This window comes from Seriola lalandi, unplaced genomic scaffold (genome assembly GCF_002814215.2).
Source record: "Seriola lalandi dorsalis isolate HSWRI2012SDOR001 ecotype SW California unplaced genomic scaffold, Sedor1 jcf7180002054908, whole genome shotgun sequence".
NCBI classification, from domain to species: Eukaryota; Metazoa; Chordata; class Actinopteri; order Carangiformes; family Carangidae; genus Seriola; species Seriola lalandi.
In genome coordinates, this window is record NW_019525460.1 from 355927 (window position 1) to 383058 (window position 27132).

A 27132-nucleotide genomic window follows, 5' to 3' on the forward strand; every position below is an offset into this window, starting at 1 on the left:
GAATATGTTTCAGATTTTTTTATTGCATCATGAAAAAATATGAATATGTGAACATTTTCCTTGTGTAGACTCATTAATCAATAATATCAGCAGTTTTAAGATTTAGATTGCATGGCATCCTTAATAATGATAATTCTAATAATAATAATAAAAAGATTAATAATTTCAACATACTATCAAAATAAGAAACAGAAACAAAATAATATCCAATTACAATGATGATAAATGACTTTTATTTTGACATAATTTTTCAAAAATAACAAAGTGATTTATTGGAAAACAAGTGTAATACAGTCACAGAGGGTTAAAAAAATTAATGAAATTAAAACTACAAGAGGTAAAATGTGATGATAAACAAATTACTGTGAGATAGCAGAAGGCCATGAGATAAAATTAGTTTTCAGGGGGGATTTATAAGAGGAAAAAGACTTTGCATAAGATCCTGTGTCATTTCACAGCTTCACGGCTAAAGATAGCACTGAGTGAATATGAATTTTCAATGTAAAATGGTAGAATGTTATTTTATACAGGCTGTATAAACATTTTTTTTCCAGCATCTTTAGGTTTCACATATGACCTTATCTAACCTCAGAGATATTCACATCTGAAACATGTTCAGTCAAGCCTGCAGCGGGTGCAGTTACAGTATTTAATAAGAGGACAAACAGTGCCTGAAGAAAAACACAGATGGGAGTGGCAGTAAATGTCACATTTAAAAAAACATCTCTGCACACACTCGTTTTTTTTTTTTATTTGTTTCTTATGGTGAAATGCTGCTTAGCCTCCACATCCATGCCAATGTTGTGTCATACCTGTGTTTCCAGTTCCAGCATGTTGCACTGGCACCATCACTGACGTGGGCTAATACTTCATACACCTGTGTGGGAAAAAAAATCGTCAATTCAATTCTGTTTTGTTAAGCTGATGTATAAAGCTGCTGTCACTGTGATCTCATGAGGGCTCCAGGTTGGATTACTGTTTCCTTTTCATTGCTTAGCCAAAAATCTGGAGAATACCTGAGGATATAAGGAACAAAAAAGGGGGCAAATAAAAACATCAAGTCAAAGGTAAGTAAGAAGTCAAATAAGTACAAAATGAATGTAGCTTTGGCAGCTCGCTTTGGTTTGTTGTAGGAGAAAAGTTCAAACTAGTGCAGGCAGCTTCTGAACACATAATCACTGTTGATTGTACGTGTGACACACTATGTTTTTTGAGTGAGATGCTGGGCTATTTTTTGATGGAAACATCTACTGCCAGTATATGTGTGTGTGCAGGCTTCACTGCTGGCTCAGGAATGTTGGCATCAAGTATGCAGTCCTGACAGACAGCTGCACTGCAGTGGCGTTTTTAACATGCCAGACCAGGACCCAAGTGTGCTGGAGGCTCAAAGAAAATCAGAAACTGCATCTAAAGATGATAGGAATACTAACTTGATCCACTGTGGGTGAAACGAGGAGAGCTCATCGCTTTTAATTTATCCATAGAAAGTCTTAAAGGTCAGAAAGGAGAGAACCCCCCTTAAAATACAATGGAAAAAAACCACAAAATTTACACTTTTATCTCTGCTCTTCTAGACCTTAAAAGTTTAAAGAGGTTTGTTACCAGTTTGAACAAATCACAAGTCATACAAAAGTTACACAAGGTACACAGGCCTGTTCAACATGACCCTGATGACTCACATTATTTTGAAATCTGCCAATAAACCTCTCATTTATGGACACAAACACCTGACACGTTCATCCTCCTCGATTTGCCTCTTTAACCCCACGTGTTTGGTGATATTTTCCATTTCTTCCTCATCCATTTCAGCTTATCATACAACCACAGTATTCATTACACTAGGTGTATCCCGATCGCCCGGTTGTCCTGTTTATTATTTTGTACATGTTCAGCCCCGCCCTGCAGACGCGCTGATACCACGCAGTTGCGTAATTTGACAAGCCAGCGCAAAAAAGGGGAGAATGAGCGTTTGACAGCCGCTGCTTTGCCTGTGCAGATTGTGTCGAAACAAAACAAAAAATAATAATTACCTATGCTGAATTTATTTGTGAAAGATTTCGGATAGTTAGACAGTTACCTCTGCTTTTATGGCCGCTGCCGTAAGGAATAATGTTTGGGTTGCTCCGGGGCAGGACGCGCAGTTTCTCCAGAAAACCACCGCACCACTGGCAGCCGACGGTCTGAGAGGTGAAGATCATGGACAAGTGCTCTGTAACACGAGGGATGCCATCCCGGGAACTTCATCTTATCATGATTACAATTTGGTAGGGGATTGCAATTTTGTTTTTTTTTTCTTCTGCATCTGCCTCGGAGCATCACAGTGTTTACTGATGCCCGCTGGTTTGACGTAGATAGGTTGCATGTTGCTGATCAAAGCAAAAAAAAAAAAAAGAAAACAACCAAAAAACAGGCTGTTTTCATTTATAGATGTAAACCTAATATTGACGGTAGGGCCTGTGTGTTTACTCGTAATATTTACGGCTGCCGCCCCCCCCCCCATCCCGTGACGGAAATTGTGAGCTTTGAATGTCTGTATTGATGCTGACATTCACTGACTGGGCTGAATCGAAAGCGGGGCATGGCTGGGATGTGAAACGTTGCACCCTGCTCCCGAAAACTTGCGAGGAAGAGATGCATAGCGCTGCAGAGCAACTGGATGTTCTAATTTCAGCCATGTATTTCCAAACAGCTCAGGCTGCTGCGTTTCAGAAGGGGTGTCTGCTGCTTGTAAAAGGAGGGGTGTATGTGAGTGAGTGAGTGTGTGTGTGTGTGTGTGTGTGTGTGAAGGGGGGGGGGGCGTCTTTGATGTGGCAGTGTGTAGACACCAAGTGCAGGCCCCAAATGCATCCACAAATATAGTCACAGTAGCTTGTTTTGTGAGACTCTTGATTCTTCAGCATCAGTCGAAACTGGTGGGTTTGGGGTGGGGGTGGGGGTGGGTGGGTGTGTTTGCTCATGGTTTTACATTAAGCAGCAGATCTTTTTTTTTTTTTTAAAGGTTCCTGGAATTATTATTTTTACAAGGAGAAGTAAAGGACCAGTGAGGCGTTGACAAATTCAGTGCTGACTCTAAATCCAAATCTTGCTGCATTCACAATATCAAAAGTTAAAGGGAAAAATATCTCAGAATGAGGCTCTTTCAAGAACCCATGTGAGAGCCTGAATCCATCACTAGACTTGTGTTTTTTTATTAACACTTGTGTTTTGATTAACAGACACAACTAAACCATGGCTGATCATATCCTTTGCTTTTGTTTTCCAGGGGAAATCAGATATGGACAGCTACCTGTCTCCCCACCCACAGGACATAGTAAATTCCAAAATGTTGTGCAGGGATGGCGCTCTGATGCTCGAGCCGCCCTTCAGCGAGGACTTTGCCTCCCCTTACAGCGTCAACATGAGCCTGCTCCTTCCTGACGTCACGTACCTGCACCCAGGCCTCTGCAGGACTATGAGGCAGATTAAAACAGAGCCGTCACACTCCCTGATGCACCCCACCTGTCAGGGCAACGGAGTGCCACCGACACTCCCAGGTGTTTTTAGCGCAGCTGATACAGCAAGTGGTAACTTTTTCATCAAGCAGGAAGTGCCAGATTTCCAGGATGTTCCCCTGTTTCAGCTTTTGAACTCTGATTTGGAGCAGCTCGTTCACGGGTCGCAGCTGAACTCCATCCCCATGGTCCCGTTAAGTCTTCCAAATGGGAACGTCCATGTAGGCTCAGCGCAGAATTCTGCTAAACACACAAGCGGTCCTCATGGTGAATGTTTTCAGTTTAATCAACACTTAGGCCATCAGCAGAGACCCACCTATTTGCCACCTTCTCCGCCAAACTCCGAGCCCCCAAGTCCAGACAGGGGGAAGGAGCTCCTTAGCAATCTGTCCCCACCTCCCTCCTATGAAGCCAGCATCGCCTCTAAGTTAACTTTTCAGACCCATAATCCCATCGATCCAGGACAGACCTCCAGTTTAGCTTCAATCCAAAGTGCAGACCAAAATTCCAGTGTTGGATTCGTCCAAAGTCCAGGTGCTGGACCAGTCCAGCACTCAAGCCTGACACCTGTTCCGACGACACCGGGTGTTGGTCCGCTGTCCCCAGAGTTGGCCCAGTCAGCTTCGGTCAAGTACAATCGAAGGAATAACCCTGATCTGGAGAGACGGCGGATTCACCACTGTGATGTCCCAGGTGAGTCCTCTGGTCTTTTGCAGCATTAAAAACTGAAATGTTCCTTTTTAAAACATAACATTACAAGTTCTTAATGAGCTCTCCTTTTTGTTTTTTTGTAGGATGCAAGAAAGTATACACCAAGTCTTCTCATTTAAAAGCCCATCTACGGACCCATACAGGTAAAGTGTTTGGAGTTGCATTCTTATTTTGGGGTGAAAGTGGTGATGTTGCCAGGCAGAAAAATGTACTTGGCATGCAGATGCATTCTGTCTGCTGACAGACCTGGCCCACATCTCACTGCTGTCAAATCACATAAACCCTGCAGCTCTCATAAAGGGGGCAGGGAGAAAGACAGGACACGCTGTGATTTATGGCTCACAGTTGAGGCGTGGTATCAGTTTTTTCATCATCAAAACTCCTTCATTAGTCTTTTGAGAGATGAAGAAAAATATTCTGTACTTTTAAGGGAAATGTATCTCAACATGTGCTGTTTTTTTGTTGGTTTTTTTCACTGAAGGAGAGAAGCCTTACCGGTGCTCGTGGGAGGGATGTGAGTGGCGCTTCGCTCGTTCTGATGAGCTGACTCGCCATTTCAGGAAACACACGGGGGCAAAGCCTTTCCAGTGTGGAGTATGTAACCGCTGTTTCTCCCGCTCCGACCACCTGGCCCTCCACATGAAGAGACACCAGCGCTAGAGACACCCCCTCCTGCAAACCAAGTCAAATCAAATCTTTTTTTTATTTCTCAGTAAACAAGGACAAAGAACTGGCACTTACATATCAGCAAACTGACAAATGAAAAACTGGTGGATTATTCCTCTCATTTCCCAGTGGAGATATTTTTAGCAGTGCTGGCCCACATGTCATTGTTTCTTTTATTGTAAAAAGATTAAATATTACTGTTGCCTTATTTTATTTCCACGTGTGTGCCCATTTTCATAAGGTGTCAGTCTAAAAAATCATTAGCCAAATGTAATGATGGAATTATATTAAATCTTTTTAAAGCCTTTATTTTCATTAGATTATGAACAACTTTTCAGGAAATAATTCTCATTTCAGTTTTGTCATTGTACCGATTCTATGTGTGTCATATGGGCATTTATTTAATGAACTCCAACAGCAAACTGCCATACTGTAAGTGTTGAGGTAGATGGAGCATTGTTACGAACTGGGAGATCAAAGCATGTGTTGTTTTGGCCGGAGGGTGTGTAATATAAAAAGTAACACATCAGTTAGTTAAAGTTGTACTGAGAACAAGTTGTGGATTTCATAAAAGGCACAGCAGGAAGATGTGAGGAGTAAGTGAATACTGGGACGAGCACTGTCTGCAAGCTGGTGAGGCATGTGGTGAGCGCAGTGCTTGCAGGCTGACTTTAACACTGCCAGAGTTATTGAAGACTTTGTCACTGAGGGTAACTTGACTCAAAGCAAAACAAAACCTGAAATAAAGGGGAGATAATGGTTAGCAGATATTAATCATATTCATTTGGAATGCATTGTCAACGTTCTGTATCTGTGCTCTTATAACTTAACGCATACGTGGACATTACAGAACGTGTTCAATGCTTTTAGGCAGAGATTAATCTAAATGGTGGATTTTTCTTTCATGATCAATACATGGATTTTATTGAATTACTGAAAAGATTCAACGTATTTTGATGGGAGTTGTTTTACCCCATGTTAACTTCAGCCACTTCAGGCGTACAATTTTGAATACGTGGGATTTCAGCAGTAGATCAGCGTTATTTTCTTTCCCCTGGAAGTTGATATGGTTGACAAGCTGATGTTCGCTCATCTTGATTTTATTTCGGTTGCAAATCATGTGTCCCAGCATTAGATATTTTGCTCTGCTCACAACAGGATTACAACATCACTGATGATCTGTCTTCCTCAGTGGTTTCAAAGCGGTGTCTCTGAGTTTGGGATTCTTTTATATTTTTTTTTAGACTTAGATTGAGCACCTGCCAGTCTGAACGTCTGTGAAAGCTTTTGGTTTCTTTGACTACTCTCCATCTATTCAAACACCGTTTCAAAGTGCCTTTAACTGCTTTTTTTTCTCCTTTTTTTTTTTGGATGAATGAAAAACAAAGCTGCCCCTTTGGGACAATGTTCTTTTATCAGGTACTCTCTGCCAAGATGCTGTACGTTGGCTGCCCCTCCTCATTTTCACAATACATTAATTTCTATTTATGACCAAATTTATTCATAATTTGAGTCTAGCTGAGCAAAATTGATTTTTGAAGTTTCTATAATTTGTTAAGATGTATATATTTTGTGTCTGCTGTTTGAGGATACAATCCATTGATTGTTTTAGGGTGTATAAAGATTTTAAACTTTGTTTTAAATTGCAGAGACTGTTTATTTTTTATTTCTTGGCAAAGTCTGAGATGGATCAAATTATTGAATTGAATATTGCCACAGTCCGACGCTGTCATCACTTTCTCCAGCCAAGGTAGCAGCTCAGTGGAGTATGTGCCAGTGAATTATTGCAATACTTTTAAAAAATATACAGTATATACATGAAATATTTTGACATGGTTGATACACATGAGAAGTGTATTTTATGTCTTAGCTTCATAAAATGAAGATGTAACCTGAATTGATAAATAAAAAAATGTGCTATGAAGCCATGTAACTCTCATAATGCAAATAAAGGTTTTGTGTTGAATATTATAAATTATGTTGAATATTTTAAAATGTCTGACTTTTAAAATGTTACAGAATTTTGTTTCCAGGTTAAAATTCCACATTAAAAAAAAAAAAAAGATTCAGCTGTTAAATTCAGCACAGTGGGGATCTCACACCTTTACAGTATTTTAATATATCTATTCTAAACAATATCTTATTGTTAAAGGTGAACCTAGATCGTATTGTTGGAGAGCAGGTCATATCAGAAGTTGACATTTTCAGATGTCAGAGCACTGACATCAATCCTTTTCAGTTAAAGTTTAAAGTTGAGTGAAAAGATTAAACGAAAGCGATTTTGTTATTACAGATGCTATTTTTTTTTTTTTTTTTAAATAGCATTGGTAGACCACAACTTGTCAAGAAAAAAACAAGTATGGAACAGATATTTTGGTGGAACATTTGCAAAATTTGGCTGTTTTAAAATCAAAACTGCTCCACACATTTTTATTCACACGTCACATTTCTCAGCGTTAATAATAATCTTGACTGTGCAAATTCTTTTTTGCTCTTCCTGGAACAGCAACATGTGATTTGCAATTATTCTGTAATTGTTCAGGAGCACGCCCTTCATGCAGTTGTATACTTAATATCGAATACTAACAATTCAGTGTAATTAAAACAAGACGACTTCTTTCTCTTTTAATTCTCGGTATATCATCCTTGATGTGAGTCACAGCAAAAAGTGCTGACACAAGGCGCCAAGAGAAACTGTACAAACCAGAGAAGATGTCTGAGCTTGTCCTGGTGCAGAGGAAGTTCCCAGTGTGGATTATTATACTATCGCTCTTATTTGTTTTAGCTTCTTCTCACTGTACTGTACTTGACTTGTACAGTATAGTTTGCACAACATAGGCTGTTGTGAGTGATAAATCACTCATGTGATATATGTGTGCACACCAAAATGCTTAGCAGAGTGGGAATTGAAACCTTGTTATTGTAATCATCGGAATCCTTTACTGGCAGACAGAAACATTCATCCAGATCCATTTATAATAAAGCACCGTACAGGATGTACTGGGCGTTTTCTTTCTAGTGCAACCTGTTCTCACAAAGTCTATACACTACATGCTATGTTAAAACTCCACTCCACTCTCTGATGGTAGTAACAACAAACAATGTAGGTTACACAGATCTACATGATGCTTTTCTTGGACATTTAAACATGTGTGAAACCAAACCAAAGATTTTCAATACATTTAATAAGATGATATAATAATCAGTGTTTGAAATGGGAAAAAAGTGCCTGGAATTAATTGGTTGCTGTCCTCATCTGGGAACTGATACACCTGGCAGCATAAAGATGCTCTTAAATGTAATAGTTTTATCATATATTAATATCACCATATAGCATGTTTTACCCCTTCCCTTTTAAAATGTAACATGTTTACTCAGATACATTTTAACTGACGTACGTTGTACTTTTATCTTAAGAACATTTTAACACAGTGATTTTACTTCTACTGTAGTAAAATGTCTTTTCAGTAACAGTAGTTAGTGACCTTTCACTTGCTGATGTGCTTCAGTCAGTGTAGTGTCTTATCTCCAGTCAATTTCTGTTACTGATAGCGTTTATTGCTGCTCTGTCTGAACACAGTTAATGGTGCCGTTTTCTTCCTCACAGGGACTCACTACCTGCTGTACATTTAAACTTACACTAGTTCTGCTCCAGCACTCACAGCTCTCTGCTCCGTTTAGCGACTTTCACTGAGTTGTTTAGACGCTATTCAGATGCTAGTTACTTTAGCTTAGCAGTTAGCGATAGCTTCTCTCTCTCTCTTGCTCGGTGTGTCTTGAACCAACAGATTAACTTGTTCATCAGAGTGTGGTGTTGTTGTAACTTCAGTGTAGAGGATTGTGATGTTTATTACAACTTCAGTGATGTCTGCTGTCTTACCTTCGACAAACAGCTCCGCTGTTAACGAAACCGCTCTAGTCTGTGACCGTCTGCGTACACAGTAGCCTTCAGTGTGATAGGCTATTACTCGTGACGTATAACCAATCAGATGGTGCTGTGGGCGGGACACCGCGGCACAGTTTGTTGAGTTTACTGTCTTTTCTCCTGACAAGTTTTTTTACAAAAACGAATCGCCCAGATCCTGAAATGGAGAGGGCAGAAGAGTACTGGCAGCTAGTGAGAAGTGCTGGTAAGAATTAAGAAGTGCCAGTATTGCTTACTAGTGCATACCAGCCCACTTCAAGCACTGATAATAATAAGTCTATGGTTGTACCATTTTTTTTTCTTCCTGTAGTGATCAGATGTACTCTGTGTACTGTATATCAGCTATCATTTAAAATGGCTTCCCTAATACCAAGATTAGGTTTCTGAATGCCAGTGAATGTGAGTACAGTGCTCAGATGTCTCAGTGACATCGAAACCACATACCATCCATCTCAGTCATAGATAGCAACTAGTTCCATACCAGTGTGTTACATACAAAATGCAACTTTATTAACCTTCATGCCTCCATTCATATTAATATACATGTATATGTTTGAACTTATTTTAATTTCACAGCTCCATCCATATGAAAAATACAGAGAAAAAGGCAAAAACACTGACTGGATACTTAAACAACTCTTGGAGAAAAGAAAAGTGTAACAGAAAGAAAGAAAGGACACCTGTTCTTGGAGTTTTGAAAAATATCAGGATTAAAAATCTTCTTTTACAGATGTGGATTTCCATGAGCAGAATCTCCCTTTTGAAGCGCTGCTGAGCAATATCACAATTTTTTTTTTTTTTTTTTTTTTTTTTTAACGGCAAGAATGGAAAGATCTGAATATATTTACACTACACTCACTTTACATAAATACAGGAACAACGATTACTGTACGTAATATCAGCAAACTTGAAACATATGCATTGGTTTCACTACTTAAATTTTTCAAAACCAGGAAATCAAAAGCAGATGTTACACAGAAAGTAAAATAGATATTGAACTGATACAAAGTGTAAGATCAGTATTCATAAACAAAGGCATCACTCTGGAATCCCAGCCACTGGATTTTTTTCTCTCCTATGAATAAGATTCCTCATTATCTTCCATGGAATCACTATGTTGATTTAATGTGCTGAAGCTGAAACATCAAGAGGCCTTTGTAACTCAGTTTTGCTCCCCTTAGAGGAAGTGACTTATTGCAAGCAAAGTAATAATGCAGTGCGTGCTATGAACAGCCCGTGAAAGTGTAATGGGAGGATGCTGCATTTGACACAATGGCATAAGGCTCAGTGCGAATAAAGAAAGCGAAACATTAGAGGTCCGACTTGCATAATGTTGTCTGTGCTTTTTTTCATGATTTCTCATTTGAAATTTATTAATTTGAGCACACATGCTGAAATTGAAACTCCTGCACAGAGCAGTTGGTATTACAAGTGTGTGATATGAGGCACTATTCATTATTATTGCATAACTTTGACCCTGGTTACCGTTACAAAATTATGCTTTTAAAACGAGGAAAGAGACGCTGGAGGGAAATACAATTCACCCTGTCCTGTGGAGACACCACCTTCAAGTCTAATTGAATTTTTTGAAAAACGGTTGTATTAAGGCATGCAACGTCATATACTGGATAGGAGAGTACATGTGTTGTTGATATGTGCTTGAATCAATAGATTTTTTTTTTTTGTCCGGGTATAGCAAAATAGCAACACAGGGAATCGAGTACCTTAATATGGTCAATGTACTGTATATAAATAATTTGTTGATTATAGCAAACACTGGTTCAGCCTTAGGAATAAAAATGATTTGATCATGAACTTAGTTGACCACAAACCAAAAAAAAATGCAAACCGTTATATAACACCACATATGATAATTTACATGATGAATACCATTAGCCCCATTTCACTGTATATCAAATTAGATAAATTACAGTCTCTGAAAAAGACTTTACATGTATAAATGTATTTCCTGCATCTACTAATCAAAAGCCCTATTTTTCCAATGTATATACAGGCTGTAGAACTTTGTAATAGGTTTTTATCTTCACTATCACATATATTACAACATTTCAAAAGATCCTTTTTACAGAAGAAAAAGAGTTATATGCAATGACGAAGTGCCCCCTCAATCATAAAATGATCTTATACATTATATGGATGATAAAATACGATGATGATTATTTGTTTATAAATCGACATCTGAAATAAAATAATTTGAAAAAAAAAATCATACTAATAAACAAACAAGGTGCTGATATGCTTTTGCCAAAATGTTAATACAAACTGGGCATAATGACGCTGTGCACAAACAATATACATAAATAATGATAACAGACATTACCATCCTCCATTACATTAAAAAGGGGGGGGGGTGTCACATACATTGTGTGGAAATGACTTCCTGGATTTGGCTACTTTACTGAAAGCGAGGGTGTTCGATGCAAATGCAGGTGTGTGTGTGTGTGTGTGTGCATGAGAGTGTGTTGTATGTGTGTAAGTGTATGGTTTTCAAGGTGCTATTATCAAAAAGGTTACCATTTCTTTTTACTGGCTTCGGTCCAATAAATACATTTAGCAGCACTATCAAATGATATGGGTTGGCCTGATGCTCTCAAGTTTATGTCTGCAGCTCTTTCTCAGCATTAAGAGCGATGGAAACACCTGCAAAAAAAGTCTTGTTATTATGAGTATAAAAATATTTTTTTTAATTAAGCTTCCTGATTAAGGTTAAGTGATGTTCTATAAGAGACATATCTGCCAGTAACTGCATTTAAAATGTAGCCGTAGTGCACATACATAATGTATTAATGTATGTGCATGTGTATGTATTATTTTTATATATGTCATATGTATGCATGCATATGTGACTCCTCTGGTTTTCAGTATTTTATGTAGCCAAATCTCAGGTACATCAGATAATAATCTTAACATATATCTGGTCTGAGGTGATAACATTTCAAGTGACTTTCTGTATTTGAGACAAACAAAATAAAACAAAATAAAATTAAATGATTTTATAGTAACTCAGTAACTGAGACACATCAGATTCGAGTGCTGGAGCTACAAACCAAATCGGTAACACAGGGGAGTCATGGTACTGAGCGAGGAGTTGGCCTGGCTAGAAACCTCTCCTCGGATATTGACATCAGCAAACAGAACAAAGAGGAGGTGGACGTTCCTTCTCATTCCTTTGTTCAGAATGTATTGCTCTTCGGTATTGTACATCAGGTACCACGCTATCCCTGTAACATTGCAGCCGGTGTCAATGTCAGCTTATGGTCAAGTGCTGCTGTGCAAAACCACCAACACAAATTCCTTTCACTGTCAAAACCCAGCTGAGAAAACAGAGCTGAATAATAACAACAGATAGATCAGGACAGAATGAAAGCATGAGTCTGTAAGGTGCCTCTATTCTTTTTTTTTTTTTTTTCACATACTGAAAATCTCCTCTGATTGTTTCAAAGTTCACTGTACATGAGGGGTTGTATTTTTCTGAGTCAAACATAGGCAATAAGCAGGCATTAAAAAAAAAAGAAAAAAGAAAAAAAAAAGCAAGATTCAATAAACAAAACGAACGTTGTCATACTGAAAGTATATTTATCCTTTAAGATTGCACTTTACTGATTGCTAATCACAGCACAAAATCAACCAAAGATTTCAAGAGGCTCAACATAAAGAATAGCACTGATGTTATTTGGGGTAATCCGGCCCTGTGAGTAAGTCATAAATGGTGTGTTTCCTTGCTGGTGGGATGATATGCACGTCCATTTCTTTTTTTTTCCATCGTTTGAAACGAAGCAATGAATATCTGAAACAGTGGAGGTGTTGATGAGGTTGATCCATTCAGGTTGTGGCTATTTTGAGTCATGCTGTTTTATTGTTTGCTGGCTATGGGAAAAAAAGGTGAAAGTCCAGCCCTCTTTTAGCTTTTTAAAATGGGATGCCTCTAACAAAACAGCAGACTCCAGCGGGAAAAGGAAACCATCTGTGATGAAATGGCGCCCTCTGCTGGTCATAAGTCAGACTCACAGGGAGGCACGGCGAATCAATACTGCCTGTAACTCCAACTAGGCCCAAAATCGTTTCCTGTGATCCAGTCCAGGCCTAACTTCTTTCTGCTCACACAGAAAAATCCATTCCATACAACGGGATCTTTCACATTATGAATGCTGGAAAAGCAGCCATTTGAACAATATTGAAAAGAAAGATACCAAAAATGAGACAGTTGCGATTGCATTATATATATTTTTTTGTCCAAATGAAGAGTGCGAGTTCATTTTAAAAATCAAAAGTGAAACATTTATGAACAGTGCTGTAAAATACAGTTCCCTATTATACTCCAAACAATGACAATAAAAGATCCTGCCGTCTATTCCTTCCAACCCAAAGAGGATCCAGAAGTGACCCTGTTTTGTGCTCCACAAGCTCTGTGCACCACTACATCTTCTCTCCTTATGACGGATGAGAGTGTGTGTGTGTGTGTGTGTTTGTTTGTGTGTGTGCATGTGTATGTGTTTGTTCCGTTTCATCTCTCTCTCTTTCTCTTTATCTCTCTCCGTCTGATTCACACCAGCATATGTCTCCGTCGGTGCAGAGCCAAGTGGTCAGATCTGGAGAAGCTGCGGTCACAGTCTGCACACTTGAAGGGCTTGACCCCCGTGTGTTTTCTGTAATGCCTCGTCAGCTCGTCAGAGCGAGCAAACTTCCACGTGCAGCCGTCCCAGGTGCATTTGTATGGCTTTTCCCCTGGAGAGGAGAGAGAGAGAGAGAGAGAGAGAGAAAACACAGGGCACGTTCAGCAGATTGTAGATCACATGGTCAGAACTGTCACATATGTTGGTAAGTTAGTAACTATCTATGAGGCTCGCATCTATAATGCGTAATAAGAATAGCTATAAACCGTTACACAATATTATACCTTATAACGACAATCACATGGTATTCTATAATCATGAATGCTTTTAACATTATGGTGCTTTCTGTTACTATAACAGGCGGACAGTGTGGTGAAAGTATTCTGTATGACAGCTAATTGTCTACTTAAATGACCACACCAGTGTATGTGTGTGTGTGTGTGTGTGTGTGTGTGTGTGTGTGTGTGTATGTGTGTGTGTGTGTATGTGTGTGAGAAAGTTTCAATAATGTTTGCCAATTAGCAGACTTGAAACTTGCTTAAGTTGCATGATCCACTTCCACAAACATCAAGTGTGCATTCATTTTTGTAAGCGTTACATTATCGTTGCGTAGAAACGTAGTTAAGGTGTAATGACACTACCTTGTTGTCCAACTCAAGCAAGTTTGAAGATTCTGCTAATACATATACATATTTTATGAAACCATTTGGATGTCCTGAATGGTACAAGAAATGCATTCAGATTTCTAAAGCGGCAGCAGGGTTTCCAAAGTGGTTAGCTGTATTAAAGTAAAGTTTATGTGATTTGTAGTCAATGTGCTGAACCACTTGTATGGAACCTTCAAGGCTCCATGCTATAACTTAATAGTAGCATAGGAAGGAAGTCCGTTGCACTTTTAACGATGCAGTAAACAGGCTCGTGCTGTCTGGTGTAGTGGTGTCATTTCACTGGTTCTCTGTAAGTAAAATAATGCATCATTTCCTGTGTGATACTACAATGTTGTGCCAATCCAATCCACTGTAGAGGCAGCAATATAAAGAGTCAACTAGCCTACTGGTAAATTTAAAAAAGTTAATATTTCAGTATGGGAAAGTTATTATATACAGTTTTAAAGTATAGTTGTACTGGTCATCTTTTTAATCAAGACTGTAACTCAATTTCCTCTGTGCTGTTAGCTTCCACTTTAAATGTCTAGTATGTATAATTGTTTTAAAATGGGATGTGGTAAACAAATAGCATAATGGTTGTATCAATACCAGCATACACCATTTGCTTAGAGCGGAGAATGAGCCATCAGGGAAGCCTTAAGGTTACTAACTGTTACAGAGAGTCTCAAGATATTCATAAGGAAATGAGAGAATAAACAGTCATGGGGAACTGAGAATTTTGACCGACTAAAGTATAATCACACTTGCTGTTCTTACAAGACATCAGGGTACACTATTAAATGCATTCAACAACTCTTATAAAGCATTATGCATTGTAATACATTATGTATTTGAGATATGCAGTTTTCTGCCTATTTGGATTCCCATCTGGCTTTGGAGCTTTGGATGACTGACCTTTGTTTCCCACTCATGATACATGAAAAATATGTCAATCTATGAACATTTTGTCCTGCAGAAACCCATGTGTGGATGTGTCTTCAAATGTCTGTGCACAGATTAGTCTGATCACAAACTCTCAAGCACAAGCATAGGGTAGCTACAGATACAGTAGTGTTACATCTACACTGAGTCTTACTGACCTGTATGCGTCCTTCGGTGTGCTTTTAAATGGGAGCTTTTGGTGTACACCTTATTGCAGCCCTCAAAGTCACATCTGTGGATTCTTCTCTTTTTGGAATCTGGTGACTCTGACCTCCGGGGGCGCCGTATGCTGTCAATACTGAACGGGGACATGGAACTGCAACAGGAGAATCATCATGTTAATATCTTTGATAACTTTGCACCACATCAGTGTGTCCAAAATCTATACTACATGGTAATTCTGACCAAATAAAGTATAATCAAAACAGTCAGGATGCATATTTAAAAAAAAAAATAAAACCCTGGGAAACTGAGGAGCCATTTTGGATGTGATGAAACAGCCCAGGAAACAAGAAACTATTACATTTCTGGGGGAAACAATGATTGTCTCTGTGTGTTTATCTGGCAGTGTCATTATAAAATCATAGTTTTCTGTAGTCCAGGAGAGTGAAGCTTACTGAAGCATCTCTGATTGATTTCTAATACTGTAAGGTGGCACAATCCCTGCAGTAAAGACCAGTCATTCTTTTAATTGAAATTGAAGAGTTTTGACGATGCAAATATTGTATCATTTCTTGTTAAGCATGTTCATTTCCTGTCTACAGTAAGTAATAACTGCAAACACAGTATACAGCAAGTGTTAATTTACTCCAGTAACGCACATGCAATTACCATGTAAGGTGGCAGAACAGTGGCCATGCCTGCAGGTGGCAGTGTAAAACCACTGCAGCATGACTGAGGAAGTATGAGGTAAGAAGGCTGGTATTCATATTGCTCACAGACTTTCATCAATCAAACGTGGAAACTATTTTTTTCTCTCAATGTTTTTCAGTGAGGTTAATGACTCCTGAGTTATTTCTACCATCAATATATTTTGTCATGGCATTTCCTCTCCGATAAGTAATCAATATCACTGTTGATTATATAATTTGTCACTGCTAACAGTGAAGCCCTATAGCAAAGTGTGTGTGTGTGTGTGTGTGTGTGTGTGTGTGCATGCTTTTGCATGCATGTCTGACTTGTTAGTGAGCGTGAGTATTTGCAAAGTAGTTTCCCATCTGTGGTGAATCTAAATTTGCTTATGCATAACTTCTGAGACGATAATGCAGTATGTAAACACACAAATAAATCCAGGAAAGAAACAAAGAGAAGGTAGGGTGGTGGTATATGGTCTCACCAGTGATCGTCATCAACTGTGATACAGCAAGCACCTTTCACACAGCGACAAACACATGACTGTTACACACACACAGACACACACAGCAAATTGGCAAGAAGGAGAAAGATACAGTAGAGACAGAAAACAAGAACATCTCTGTTTACTAGAGGGGAGGAGTAATATCTGTGGGATATATTTAACAGGGCTCTCTCGGGCAGTGGAGGAGCACAAATGCTTTTCTTTCAGGTCTCAGAGTCTCTGTTGTGGATATTGAGAAAAAAGGTGAGAGTGTGAAGGGGGAAAGGGGAAGGAGGGAGTGTAGGAGAGGAACTGCTTCAGTTGTGTTAGAGAGATTTGAAAGAGGAGCAGGGTCTGTCAGACAGGGCCTCCAGTGTCCAACTGGAGGCCACTTCCTGTCTCTCTGTCTTTCACCCAAGCATGATTTGTCAAACGCAGACTGTTCTGTGTGTGTGTGTGTGTGTGTGTGTGTGTGTGTGTGTATATATATACATATATATATATATATATATGTGTGTGTGTGTGTGTGTGTGTGTGTTTGTGCAATCAAGATACACACACACGGGCTATACAAATACACAGAATTACAGAAAAACACACATACATACAGATCACCTGTTGCTCTTGGCTTACTGCCAATCTGAAGCTGTGCAGGAAATGAGCACACGGGTCAGATATGAAGTGAACTCTAACTCCCCTCTCATTTCTCTCTCTCTCTCTCAGTCTCTCGCTCTCTCTCTCAGTCTCTCGCTCTCTCTCTCTATTGCGTGTTTCCAAGTTCAGAAAATATCACACCGCACCGTGATGTCAAAACTCAGCATTAAGACAAAGAAGTGCATTCATGTAGCTGAAGGCAGACTGCGAGTCTTGATTACAAATGATTGATTAGGAGATTACCGGGCCATCTACTAATCTCATGGAGAAATGTAGACAACCATCTAGAATCTGAGGTACTGTAAGCCTGTGTGCATGTGTGTGTGTGTGTTTGTGTTCAGGAAAGTGAAGAAGAGTGGCAGGATTTACAGTGGAAACACTCTGAGTTCAGCCACTGAGCAGATGAGGCGGATGTTTACATTCTGACTTCATCCATGAAGTGACTCCATGATTATGATATAATTTAGGGAGGTCTGCGTACAACAGCTTCTAAAACAAAGACTAAACGGCGTCTCATTACTCATTTAATGCAGCTGCTTCCCTCCCACTGTCGATAATTCTGTCGTCATTGCTGCGCCATCTCGAGAGCCCGCTGACAGATTTCTGGTTTCATCTATTGTGTGTGTTCATGTAAATTTAGTTTGTCTCTGATTCCTCCTAGACCACAGACATTGCACACAAGCGCTCTCACCACTGCAACAAAGGTAAACAGTTATAGACTTCAAAATCCACTTAAATGACATTTTAACGATCCCTGTGAAGACATGAGTCACGTAACACATTAAAGAATAAAACAGGCCAAAATAAAGAAGTATAGAAATGAAATAAATAAAATGTAACTTTAAGCTAACGCAAGCTTGTATGAATAAAAGTAGGGCTGAAATAATTATAGAAAATTTATTCCAGACTGTTTTGATAATTTATTAATTGTTAAAGTCACATGTCAAACATTTGCTAGTTTCAGCAAATGTTTTATATCAGGGTAAACTGAAAATCGTAGCCTTTTTTTTTAAAATTGTTGGTCCGGTATAATTCGACATATGAAGACATTACTTTAACTTTTGAGAAACTGTGATAGACATTTTTTATTATTTACTAACACTACAGCTTAAAGATGTATGAATTCATTGAATTCATTGGAAATAATTAGTACTAGCAGTTTCAAGCAATAGCAATAGGAGGCTCCTACTTATCTCCTGAAAGATGCTGCTATCAGTGTAAGCTGGTATTTATAACAGCAGCTTTTTATACAGTAAAAGACCTATGTTCAATTGGTGCATTTAAAAATAAAAAGCAATGTGCAAGTAGGAGTTGAGCCTCAAAGTAAATAGTAGTCTCATGTATGTATAATTACAACATGGAAAAGTTGTGTTTTAAAGATTGTCCTTTTACCGAGGGCTCAGCTGAATAATTCCATCAAATAATGGGACACAAAGTTTGGCAAGGTCAGCAGAAAACAATAAACACAAAGATTTGAGTCCAGCATATTTGTTGGCATAAACAACATATCTTTATTGTAGCTGCTGTGTGAGAATTAATGTCTTGTATTTTCTCATGTGAGCCCAGAGGCAGAGTCACACTGCTTTGAACCCTGTGTCAGCGCGGCATCACGGCTGTGTGAATGCGTCTGGTTGTGTCTCCCAGAGCAGCCGAGAGAAATAGGAAGTACAGCTGAGAACGATTTCAAACAGAGCTGACCTCTGTTTTGGTTCCTTCGTTTCCCCTTTTGTTTGCCCCTCTTCATCCAATGCTCTCCGCACATATGACAGAGAGCGAGAGAGACGCAGAGACTGTGTGTGTGAGTGTGTGTGTGTATGTGTGTCACCTGTAACGGGGGTTTCCCACAATGCAAACACAATGCATAAGTTCTCATAGGAAATGGGGTCAGTCTCAGCGCAGCAACAGCTCTACGCGGTTCTTGAACAGAACTGCAGTAATAGTGGAATGATCAAGAAAACAGGAAAGGGAATGTGTGAGCGCGTGTGACTGTGTGTGTGTGACTGTGTGCGTGCGCGCACTGGAAGACTGCCCACCGGGCATTCCTGTACCTGTCCGAGGATACTACCCCACTCACCCCTCTCCCCTCCCTCCACCTGCTTTGCTCCGTTGCCCCCAGGTCCTTGGGGACAAGCCAGACTTCAACAGAGACAACCCTTCCAACACAAGCCCCTGCCCCCAATGCACACACACACACACACACACACACACACACACACACACACCTACACCTTCCTTCCCTTTCCTATCTCCCTCTAACTGTCTTCCTCTCTTTCGTTTGCGCTCTCCCACAATAGCCTATCCACTGGTCCCCAGGGAAACGCATGAATATGGAGGAGGCTGCCCAAGAAGCACATGACACACACACACACACACACACACACACACACACACACACACACACACACACACACACACACTCTCTCTCTCGTTCTCTCTCTCTCCCTCTATCTCACTTTCCCCTTTCACTCATTTATTTATATATGGATACCTGGATTGGAGGCTGCAGGCACTCCTGTCCTCCGCCCTTACACTTCTCCTCCCTGATGCAGCCTGGATGACTGCTTGTGTAAATATGGATACTAAATTACATAAAGCAGCTCTTTCTACACTCACAGTGTACATGTTTAAATGAAAAGAAGAGAAATATAGCAACACAATAGAGTGGCATGTTTCAAAGAAGTGCTGTCGGCTTCTGTTGCAGTGCAGATGTCCACTGAGCGCATGTGTTGTGTCAATACAGAATGCACATTCTTCCAGCGTGTAACTCAAGAAGACTACAGACCTCTTTGTTTTTCACAGACAAACATGCAAGTCTGTGTTCCTGTTGACAATGGCTGACCTCCTTCTGGAACCAGCTGTTCTGTCCACTGTGCAGAAACACGTGCATGCATACAGTACAAACACACATACACCGGAGGATTAATACTTATGGACGTGAACACATACTTTTTTCACACACACACGCGCATGCACACACACACGCACTGTCACATACACAGCACGCACACAGGAGCACAGTTTCCACACAGCACAGTCTGCACTTTGCACACAGAGAAGTGAGTGTGTGGGCAGGCCCTGGCAGGGCATTGCTAAGCCTGGCTGGTGATTTATCTCCATAGTGAAAGCTTGGGCAGTGAAAGGTTGGGTCCTGCCAACCTCTGTTCTCCTCTGACCACCCGGTACCCACGTGTGGCACTCAGGGGCACGCCTGTCCCTCTCAATAACCTGCACCGAAACCTGAGTCCTCCTGTGAGTGTCTCTGAGTGTGTATTTGTTTGTGTGTGTGTGTGTGTGTGTGTGTGTGTGTGTCTGTGTGCCTTCCTTGAAACATGGCAACCTCTGCTTGTACCACTGAACAGGCACAGCCACAGTACTAGTTTTTTTTTACCACAATGTGTTGCACAGTGCCACCACAATAACCTGTTTTGTTGCATTACTGCAGAGGTTCACACAGGCAGCAGTGCACAGGCAAAGAACGCACAATGTCAACCCCGTAAGCTGGAGTGTTACCACCAAAACACAGCCAGCCGGCGTTGGCCTACCGTCAGCCTCAGCCTTGTTAACGTTGCTACATCATTAACAGGATTCTCACAGAGTCCTGGAATAGTTTCCTTACAGATAGTCTAAATAAAAGTCCTATGGGTATTAACTTGAGTCTGGCCAGGCTGCTAGTTATGACTGTTCTGGGTTTATGTGTGGCAAGGCGGGGGGAAGGGCTGGGCCGAGCCAAATGTTTCTCTGCATCTGATTTCCTCCTTCTGATCGGAATACTGTAAGCTGTCATTCACTGGGGAGGGAAGTCTTTTCATTCAACACAGATGGACTGGCACCACAGGAGTTGTGATGTCTGCAGGCCGAGCAGGGCATAAAGTATGTCTGAGCCATATGCAGCCATATAGATGCACACCCACGCAGACACATCCAAACGTGGAAGAGCAGTTAGAAAAGCACACAGAAATTCACAATGCTGGGACTTACACTAGGTTCATATGTAAACACTGCTCTCATCCAGAGTGTAAGGGAAAACATTTCAGACCTCAGTACAGTGGTGTTTAGATTCTTCTGTAGCTAAATGTACCTTACGCTTTTTCACTTTGTGCAGTCACTTTATGCTTTCTCAAACAGTCTGTTCCTCTTTAAAATTAAATTTTCAATTAATAGAATTAAGAATTAATATTCTTTAAATATCACTAGATATGACAAAGACTTGTGACTACAGGAAAAAGTTACTATCAGCAGCCTGGAGTGGAAATAGCTGCGTTAAAGAAGATTGCATCAAAATAAATAGAGATTTGCACATATTCTCAGATATGAGAATGTTTTTCTAAAAGAATGAACTTTTACATCTATTAAACTGGTCGCAACGTTAATATGAGCAGTGACATTTTATGCTCCTTCCATGTTTTTCACGATTTTTTTGTTTTTGTTTATATTTGGTTGGTGAGATACTGCAAAGTGCTGTACAGTATTTATTTGAATAAACAGCTACATGTAACTATGTACTATTTGGGTTAGTCTCCAACACTAGCAATCCTATAACAGTGGACAGTAAGGAGCGTGAGGATCAAAGCCTTCCTGTGACAAGACTGAACAGAAATAACTACTTAAAACACACACAGACACACACACACACGTACAGATCATGATACTCACTCTTGTACGGCGCGGGCTATAGACAACGCAGTGGAGCCGGTCTCATTAACACTGTCCAAGGTCACGTTTGGCAGGTCGTCGTCATCGCTGTCACTTTTGATCTGCCTTGGCGACAGGCCATTGGGGTCTGTGTGTGCTGCGAGGACGGGACACAGACGCAGGAGTCAGACACATGATACTGGAGCCAGCCCTGGAAACTTATAAGGCATATCACATTGTGTGTGTTGGAAAGTGTTTCTAATTGTAATGAGGTAATCGCCTTCGTACTTTATGTTGTCATTTCATTTTTAAAGGAACCGTCCTTTAAAGAAGCTCTTGTCATTCAGGTCTGTAATTATTTAATTTGTATATATAGTATGGGTGTTTATAGCTGTGTGTATCTGTGTATCAAGGAGGTCGCCTTAGTGCTGATGTTTTCAGTCAGTAGTGATCAATCAAACAGAATTCTGAACTTGAGGACAGAACAGCCAACCATGACAGTGTACCCAGTGGTTACATATGCACAGAAGAGCAAACAAATAGATACACACACGTACACATGCACACAGACACACCCATGCATACACACACACACACACCCATGCATACACACACACACATATTCTTCATCAGCCTCCAAACATAGAGATAAGGAGCTGGGTGGAGCATTGTTTGGGCGTTTGTTGTCTCAGAGCAGTGTGTGGGAACATTTGTGCATCTTTTATTGAGTGTGTTTGTGTGTGTGTGTGTGTGTGTGTGTCTCTACGGAATATGTCGAAGTTAAAAGTACATGTGTATGCATGAGTGAGGCTCAGCGGAGCACTGAGTTCTCCGTCCCCCTACATGTGCAACTGACAGAGACTAATATTCACGATAATGACAAACTTCTACATAAAAGGCCTGGAGAGGACACAGAAGTCGAAACCCATCCATTCACCGCTGTATCTTTTTCACAGAACATCCTGATAATTAGTAAGCTACCTTTGCTGAACGTTTGACTGGCCACTACGCTATTAAACCATGACCCTCTGAGCCAGTGAGCGCAGGGGTCCCTGTCTCTACATGACAAAGTTACATCTGTTCCACAAGTTGTGACAACTTCTCCCCTGGACAGCTCATTGGAAACATTGCCAGAGCCTGCAGCCACTCTGTCCTCTCTGTCTCCATAGACACAGGCTGCACACATCCTCAATAACTCAAGAGATGAATGTCAGAAAAGTAAAGACCTGCCGCTGACTACTTGCCAAGGAAAAGTTCCTGGAAATCTACAGTGTGAGATTAAACATTGATTAAGTAATATAATAAATCAATAGAAAGGAAGACAAAATGAATCTCGACAGAGAAACAACACGGTAAGATATTATAATAACTAGTCTTCTTTCTGAAGATGTAATCATCACAAACACTGAATATATTAAGGCATACAGTATTTTCCAGTACTGCAACACCCCAGTCTACTGTAATCCTGGTGCTTTTATAAGCCATCAGGACTTCACCTCCTCTGCCCTCTTAGCCGAGACTGTGGCCATAATGTCCCATAATAAGGGTCTAGAGTTAGCAGCAGACATGGTGTTATTACTTGGAGGGAGTGGAGGTGGGGGGGGAATAATGCTGCGACTCTGTTGGAGCTTTTGCTTTTAAAGGTCTCTAAATGTTGTTGCAGACTACGACATGCAGAGTGGTCACCAGCTCGCCTACCCTATGGAAAACCTGTAATTAGTCAGAAATGCATTGTGTGTTGGAAAGGGGTATTTTGAGCGAGGGACACAAAGGAGGAGTGGTGGAGAGGTGGGCAGAGCACCGGATTTCTTTCTTTCTCTCCTGTTGTTTCCAGTCAAGCCCTGTTTCCATGGCAACCTCCTGCCGGAGACAGGGAGACAGCAGTGAAAGGAAGGGTACCCGCCCTCTCTTAAAGAGGATGGCCAACCTGTGTGTGTGTGTGTGTGTGTGTGTGCGTGTGCATGTGGGAGAGTGGATGAGTGTGTGTACATGCAAGTGTGTGTGCATGCAAGTGTTCTTGTATCTATGTTGAGAGCTTCAATAATCACATTCAACTTCACATGGGCAGAAAGGGCTTTAGTGTGTGACTCCCCTGATGTCAACAACTTATTTGTTCTGCCATCAACCAACAGTGAGACCTGACAGGGAAAACTCCAGATAACGCAAGACCAAAAGAAAAATCAACGTATATCCGAAATGAAATATAATGTGATGTTTTGTAGCACTACATTGTTTTTAATTGACTGTGGGAAAACACATTAAGTTCAAGTAATAGCTAAATGTTCTGTTTGCTGTCTCAGTAAAAGTGACCATCCACCACACCCAACATTTTATTCTCATTCACCCCTTTTCCTTTGTGTTTGGAGCCTTCAGAGCTGGGCACCGCGAACGGTGGGCTGTGCATATGTGCGTGCATGTGTTTGTGGAAGTGCCACCCATCTTCAATATCCATCCACACCCTCTTATGCAAGTCTTGTTTTTCCTGTCCTTCCTTCTTTCCTCTCCTCTCCTCTGGAGCAGACATCCAGCACTTAAAACGCCCATCTCTGAGGACCACCCCACCCAGTCAGCCAAGTGTCTGTCTGAGCACATGCTCTAATTACACATCTGTTTGTTTGCTTGCATGTACAGTGCATGCACGGGTGTGACTTAAAAGTCCAAGTGTGTTTGTCCATCCTGCAGGGAGTGACGAGGAGCAACCTCTTTTACAACCAACAGTTGCCCTGTGTACGGCTCAGAGAAACACCTACTGTAGGCTCTCTCACTGTGGTTGGCAATAAAACCACACCCAGTGAGAAAAACCAATAACACTGTCTAGGTTGGGCCAAAGAGGTCTAATACTCACACTGTCTCAGATGTTTGCGTCTCTATAGAGGGAAAGGTAACAAGCGGTTACCTGCACTAGAGGCTATTTAAGACATCGACGCCAAATCTCTGTCGGTAAAAAGATGGGATCCTGTTAAGCTCATCTTCACTCTAAAGGGGGAAGTATTATTGCCTGAGGGGGTGTATCAGCACAGGACATCTGGACAGACACATATAGCACTATACACAGCTCATCAATGGGATATCTCATGCTACACCACCACTTCTAAATTGCCAAATGACAGCCGGGACCTGTCTGTGTCACCTCTTGTTATGGACTCACTTTATTCCACTTCGTAAAAGGTTCTCAGTTAAAGTTTTGGGGTGTTTCAGCACTCCTTAGCAGGGATATTACTGAAGGGTATTGTCATGGCGGACAACTGATGATTAAAAATATTTAACTATTTTGATTTAAGTGAATAATCTGTGAGATATTAGATTTCTAATTGATATTTCTCAGTAGGTTGAGAAAGTGTCTATTAATGCTGGAGGCTAGAGTTTCTTGAGAGACTTTGATGCAAAGTAAAACTAATGTATTCATGAAGCATTAGGACAAAGACTGAATCATAATGCATTCTCATTTCCTTTACAGATTTAACAGTGTTTCAATAATTACTGGAGAAATTACAGTGTTTCTAACGGAAAATGAGATTTAATATAAATCCCAAAGAAACAGTCAGCCATATGAATATGTAGTAAATTTGGAGAGCGGTCTCACCTTTGCCCTGGCTTTTGACCTCATCCAGCAGAGGTAGCATGATGGCGTTGTTGAGGCTGGAGGGTGATCGAACGGCAGTGGTGTACATGAGGGGCAGTGACTGTACCACAACCGGGATGCGGTGAACATGGCTAGCCAGCTTCCCTGCTCCCTGCAGGCTCAGAGGGCTCGAAGGAGGCGGCGGCACAGAGTGCAGGATGTGCAAATACGGCTGACCTCGCACCCCGGCGCCAGGGGCAACCAGAGGGCCTGGTGTGAGCACCGATGAGGCTGAGGTGATAACTGATGGAGAGGAGGAGGAGGAGGAGGAGGATGACGACGATAGAGAAGACGGGGAGAAGGCGGATCTGAGAGGGGATGATGATGAGGTCGTGGTGGTGGGGATGGTGGATGAAGAGGAGGGGCGGGGTTTGTTGATTGACAGGTCGACAGGCTCGGTCTGTGTGTGGAAGTGCAGGTCGTGAGCGAGCAGGTCTTCTGGGGGTTCGGGTTTAACTCTACTGAGGAAGAAGGGGACGTCCATCGCAGAATAAGGGCGCACTTTAGGCGACTGCGGGAGGAAAAAAAAAACGATGTTAGATTTTCCTGATCATCACTGATCACTTTTGTCATTTTAATGTCTTACAATTACACAAACCTGAGACTCACAACAGGGAAGAAAAAAATAAGTCACACAATTTGCTTACAAGTGATGTTTTTATGGCATTAAATTTCACATTTCCACTAATGTTCTGCAATAATCTGAACTGTCTCATTAACCAAAAAGTAAGGACAGTTGTTTCTGTATAAATGATCACATTCAGAAACAACAAGACTGCATGATAGAGATGTGTCAGAAAGGTATATGTGAAAATTATACAGAAAGGACCAGTTAATTTCTTCAGGTTCATTCAAGCATTCAACTCCTCCCATGAAGTCCCTATGGTTAGCATGATGTCATTCGCAGATGAAATACAGAAGTAAAGATAGTGTCTCTCACACTCGCCTCCTTTCACTCTCTCTCTCTCTCTCTCTCTCTCTCTCTCTGTCTTTTTCTTGGCGTGGGTTGCTCTCTCTCTCTTTTCCTCCTGTTTTCCATCACTCCCACAGAAACGCAGCTCTCTTGGCTCCTCTTGTATCTCTCCTAAATCTCCTTTGTGACGGTGGAAAAACATCATATGGGCTCAATTTCCTGACCGTCTCTCTCTGTCTCTCAGCGATGGGCCTCCTAAGGCCAACGCTGGTGGCTCGGTGTATCCCTCAACATATCTTTCACTTAACACCAAGCAGACTGTAACACAACCGCTCCATCTGTCTGCACAAGTTTCAGGAACCTGTTTACTCGGAAAAGATAATGGAGAACATACAAAGCAAGAAAAACGACACTCACCCTGCTACTATTTGTTCCTCCTGACTCTCAAACTTTGGACACACTTTGATATCACAGTCTTTTGTTTTAATGTCATATTAAACACGTTACATGTGATGTAGCTGATCTACACTCACTATGTTTGATGTGGGAGGGGTGCTAGAGTGTGTGGCGAGCGGTGTTGATCCTCCCAGTGGAGTCTCTCAGAGGCTGACTCACAGTTAAGGCCATCAGCGAGTGAGCATATCCAGGATTCTTACTAATCGTACAGGAAAAGCTCATTAAAGTTAAAGGAAAAACTCAGCTGCAGTAGAAATGAGAAATGTTCTGTACTGTGGATTTCTCGTCCTCACTTTTGTTTTTCAGACTCACATTTCTTTCCCCTTATGTAATGCTGGCTGAGAGTGGATCTGCGGTGTATTACGAATTTTTGGAGTGGTGTGTGTGCGTGTGTGTGTGTGTGTGTGTGTGTGTGTGTGTGTGTGTGTGTGTGCATGTTCTTTTATGTAGTAGCCTGCTATTTTTACTCCAGACTTGTATACTCGTTTTCAGCCTACAGGAAA

General features: G+C 40.9%; 2 protein-coding genes and 1 long non-coding RNA gene across 7 annotated transcripts in view; 1 reads left to right on the forward strand and 2 right to left on the reverse strand.

The window, feature by feature from the left end:
• Nucleotides 1-255: 255 nt before the first annotated feature.
• Nucleotides 256-4826, reverse strand: LOC111673045 (uncharacterized). The gene is made up of 3 exons (XR_015436104.1): nt 4698-4826; nt 813-877; nt 256-671 (listed from the first exon to the last, which is right to left on the reverse strand). It is a non-coding gene; the product is annotated as an uncharacterized LOC111673045 (long non-coding RNA).
• On the forward strand, nt 905-6843 carry klf5b (Kruppel like factor 5b). 3 transcript variants are annotated; one of them, XM_087169716.1, is made up of 5 exons: nt 905-1067; nt 2133-2264; nt 3263-4184; nt 4286-4345; nt 4684-6843. In XM_087169716.1, exons 3-5 carry the CDS (start codon nt 3275-3277, stop codon nt 4860-4862), a joined length of 1149 nt encoding a protein of 382 aa, XP_087025842.1. In that variant the 5' UTR covers nt 905-1067; nt 2133-2264; nt 3263-3274; the 3' UTR covers nt 4863-6843. The 3 variants fall into 3 exon arrangements, with proteins under 3 accessions (XP_087025842.1, XP_023286454.1, XP_023286453.1); XM_023430686.2 differs by lacking the exon at nt 2133-2264; XM_023430685.2 differs by lacking the exon at nt 905-1067 and having other exon boundaries at nt 1914-2264.
• A 2438-nt stretch (nt 6844-9281) lies between these two features.
• The window catches only part of klf12b (Kruppel like factor 12b), a 39167-nt gene continuing 21316 nt past the window's right edge, over nt 9282-27132 (reverse strand). For all 3 annotated transcript variants that reach the window (XM_023430668.2, XM_023430670.2, XM_023430669.2), the window contains exons 3-6: nt 25222-25771; nt 21660-21795; nt 15175-15332; nt 9282-13539 (exon numbers count right to left, since the gene is read on the reverse strand). In XM_023430668.2, coding sequence (XP_023286436.1) covers nt 13358-13539; nt 15175-15332; nt 21660-21795; nt 25222-25771 — 1026 coding nt within the window. In that variant the 3' untranslated portion in view covers nt 9282-13357. The remainder of the gene's footprint in view (nt 13540-15174; nt 15333-21659; nt 21796-25221; nt 25772-27132) is intronic.

What these genes read in the sequence shown, in the direction of transcription:
- klf5b (XM_023430685.2), top strand. Translation starts at nt 2,088, where the DNA reads ATGGCCGCTGCCGTAAGGAATAATGTTTGGGTTGCTCCGGGGCAGGAC. An exon ending in CTTATCATGATTACAATTTG is followed by an intron (nt 2,265 to 3,262) that starts GTAGGGGATTGC and finishes TTTGTTTTCCAG; the next exon opens with GGGAAATCAGATATGGACAG. An exon ending in TCACCACTGTGATGTCCCAG is followed by an intron (nt 4,185 to 4,285) that starts GTGAGTCCTCTG and finishes GTTTTTTTGTAG; the next exon opens with GATGCAAGAAAGTATACACC.